Raw genomic sequence first — 3,765 nt, forward strand, 5'->3', positions numbered from 1 at the left:
TATTATAAGTTATCCTTTTTAGTTTCATTATTATTATTATTTTAAATTTTTGAGCTAAATCTCAAAATTGTCCTATGGTTTGACTATCTCAAGGATGTTCAATAAATTACAACTTTTATAAATTAAAAAGGAAAGCATACAGTTGTTAATAAATACCTCAGACATAATTTTACTTTAATTTAAAGTGTCTATTTTAGTAATTGGCAATCATTTTTTCATCCATATATTTCTTAAAGCATATGAACTTACATACATTATGTCACTGAAAACACTGTCCTCTGGTGTGACACCATATCCTGATTTTAAACTCCACAGACAACTTTAATAAGTTGAAGGGCCAGAGTAGTGTTTTACAAAAATATGCGTTTTTACAGCGTAGGATGTGTACATTGGTATGGAATGCTGGTGGTTAGGTGAAACTATAGGTATGGGGGCCCCTTTTAAAAATCTGCTTAGGGCCTCCAAAACGCTAGGGCCAGCACTGCGTATAGTCACCCTATAACTGCCAGACTGGTGTATTGAGAGACAGCAAGTGTTTCACCTTTGCATGCTAGTTCAGCTTGTTAATGTACAGAATTAAACAGAAAATAATGTTTTGTTAGGAATATGAATGATAATAGATATGTTGGACAATATAACTGTGAGGTAACATATGCAATTCTGCATGTGGGGATTTATTTACCTTAAAAGAACGTAGTCTTTAGAGAGCTTGTTTTCATTGTATGTTACCAAGGCAATTAGCTTGAGACCAATATCCATATATAGCAAACCAAATCAAACCTTTGCAAAACACTACAGGAAACATGCAAACAGAGAGCATGGTAAGATTTCAACTGTACTGTAATTGAGTGCTTTATCATCTACAGACTTCCTATAGTGACAATTGAAGTTAATACAACTTTCTACACCTAATTCGTTTTCTAATAACTGTCCAGTAACAAAATCCACATAATAACTGTATATCATTCAAGATGCAGTCACTGCTGAAGAATGAGTCCAGTGTCTTAGTATTTAAACTCTCTGGTCTGAATGAAACAATGGAGAACAGATATGTTTTGTTATCTTTCACTGCACTGTATTATCTCCTGATAATCTTTTGTAATGTAACTGTAATTACTACTATACTCTTACATAAGAAGCTTCATGAGCCAATGTACCTGTTTATATGTAATCTGTGTGTAAATGGAATTTTTGGCACTTCTGGATTCTACCCTAAATTTATGTATGATTTATTAGCCCATGATCATGTAATTTCATATGATGGATGTATGATTCAGATATTTGTCATTTATTCATCTCTTATGTGTGACTATTCAACATTAACAGTAATGGCATATGATAGGTATGTGGCAATATGTAGACCACTGGAGTATCATTCAATAATGACAAATCAGAAAATTCTTAAATGTATCCTTTTCTGCTGGCTGACTTCATTTTTTTGCATGTCTTTTCTAATTATGTTAATATATAGACTTACCTTATGTGGCTTTAGTATTGAAAAGTTATACTGTGAGATTTGGGCAGTTGCAAAACTTTCTTGTTTTTCTACAACAGTAAATAATGTATTTGGGTACATTATTATTCTTACATACTTTGGAGATGCAGTATTGATATTTTTCTCATACATTTACTTAATCAGAAAGTGCAGGAAGTCATTAGAAGGCAGACTCAAATTCATACAAACATGTGTACCACATCTGCTTGCACTGCTCAATGTGACAGTTGCATTTATGTTTGATGTCCTGTACAGTCGTTATGGTTCAAGGAATGTGCCTCAAAGTCTGAGTAATTTCATGGCTCTGGAATTCTTACTCATACCACCAATTTTGAATCCTCTTATTTATGGTCTAAATCTGACAACAGTATGGCAACAAGTTATTAGACTGTTTTTCAAGAAACAAGGCAGAATATCTGAATGAATATCACCTCATTTGAAAAGATCTGAGGCTTTCTGTGTTTCACAATGTGAAACTAAAAAAGTCTAAAGGAAGAATCAGTTTTAGATGTTTAGAAGATTAAATTATTTTTTGTTTGTTTGTTTTGCAGAGGATATATAAAGATAATAAGCCACAGGAGGTTGTGTGATTACAATGATTTTACCTATAAAGTGAAGTAGAGGTCCTTGGCCACAATAAAATCTCTGTACTGCACAGCCTTAACAATACAAATGTTCAGAATGTTTATATATATATATATATATATATATATATATATATATATATATATATATATATATATATATATATATATATATATATATATATACACCTTCTTTCTACTGTGGATTACAATTAAACAGATTTGTTTATGATCTTTGCCGTGCCTTTGTCTCCCTAACATCAGCGTTGTGTGACTATATATATATATATATATATATATATATATATATATATATATATATATATATATATATATATATACATTCCCCTCAAAATATTGGAACAGTGAGGTCACTTCCTTTAGTTTTGCTGTAGACTGAAAGCGTTTGGGTTTGACATCAAAAGATGGATATGAGACAAGAGATCAACATTTTAGCTTTTATTTACAGGTATTTACATCTGGATCTGATAAACACAATTACAAGATAGCACCGTTTGTTTAAACCCACCCATTGCTCTTGTGACCAAAACTATTGGAACAGATTGACTTAAACTAGATTGAAGTGAATAAGACTTAATATTAAGTTGCAAATCCTTTGCTTGCAACCGACTGCATCAAGGCTGATGCATTACAAAACTTTTGCATTCTTCTTTTGTGATGCATTTCTAGGCTTTCACCACAGCCTCTTTTAGTTTTGGGGGGTTACTCTCTACAGTCTCTTCTTTAGCAGGTAAAATGTATACTCTGTAGGGTTTAAGTCCAGAGATTGACTTGGCCAGTCTAAAACCTTTCACTTCTTGCCCCAATGAATTCCTTTGTTGCTTTGGTACTATGTTTTGGGTCATCATCTTGTTGCATTATGAAGGATCTCCCAATTGCAGACAAAATGTTTCTGTAGACTTCGCAGTTCATTTTGCTGCTGCCGTCATGTGTTACATTATCAATCAAGATTAAGTACATTTTCATATTTAAAGAATTTGCCACTGTTGATTCAAACGCGAGTTTTGAGCAGTGTAGAGTAGCGCTTGTTGTTTGTCGTTTCTCCAATCACAAATGCAGACATGGTTTTATGTTTATGAGGCATGATATGCAACGCAACACATAAAAAGACAGTGTAAAGCCCAATTCCGACGGCAATTGTTTCTCACGTGGATGTCTGTAAAAATAAATTTACATATCACCTCAGTGATAAAACTCATGGATTCACATGGCGATCTATTTACAGAGGAGTGAGTTCTGTGATCCTACAAACATTAGAACGCGCTGCTCATGTGACCTTTAACATAATTGTCTGCTGTAAATAAAATTAATTTTATTTACTAAATTTATTCTTATTATTGTGCAAAATTTAAAAATACTTATTATTATGTAAAATGTATTCTTATTATGCCAAGTATATTTTATAATATATAATCATATTTATTATTTGATTATTTAAATCTCCTGTTTAAAGGGGACATATGATGTGATTTAAATTTTTCCTTTCTCTTTGGAGTGTTACAAGCTGTTGGTGCATAAAGAAGATTTGTAAAGTTGATTTGTAAAGTTAAAGACTGAAGTCTCAAATCAAAAGAGATATTCTTTATAAAAGTTAAGACTCGTCCACGCCCCCCTAAAACAGCTCGTTCTAACACGCCCCAACATCTCTACGTCACTATGTGGGAA

General features: G+C 32.4%; 1 protein-coding gene across 1 annotated transcript; it reads left to right on the plus strand.

Moving 5' to 3' along the window:
• The first annotated feature begins 803 nt into the window (after window positions 1-803).
• On the plus strand, window positions 804-2,070 carry LOC109049258 (olfactory receptor 52Z1-like). Its single transcript, XM_019066993.2, has 2 exons — window positions 804-821; window positions 972-2,070. The coding sequence occupies exons 1-2, from the start codon at window positions 804-806 to the stop codon at window positions 1,917-1,919; spliced, it is 966 nt and encodes a 321-aa protein (XP_018922538.1). The 3' UTR covers window positions 1,920-2,070.
• Window positions 2,071-3,765: the final 1,695 nt, after the last annotated feature.

The sequence above is a fragment of the Cyprinus carpio genome, chromosome B15 (assembly GCF_018340385.1).
Source record: "Cyprinus carpio isolate SPL01 chromosome B15, ASM1834038v1, whole genome shotgun sequence".
In the NCBI taxonomy this organism is placed as follows: Eukaryota; Metazoa; Chordata; class Actinopteri; order Cypriniformes; family Cyprinidae; genus Cyprinus; species Cyprinus carpio.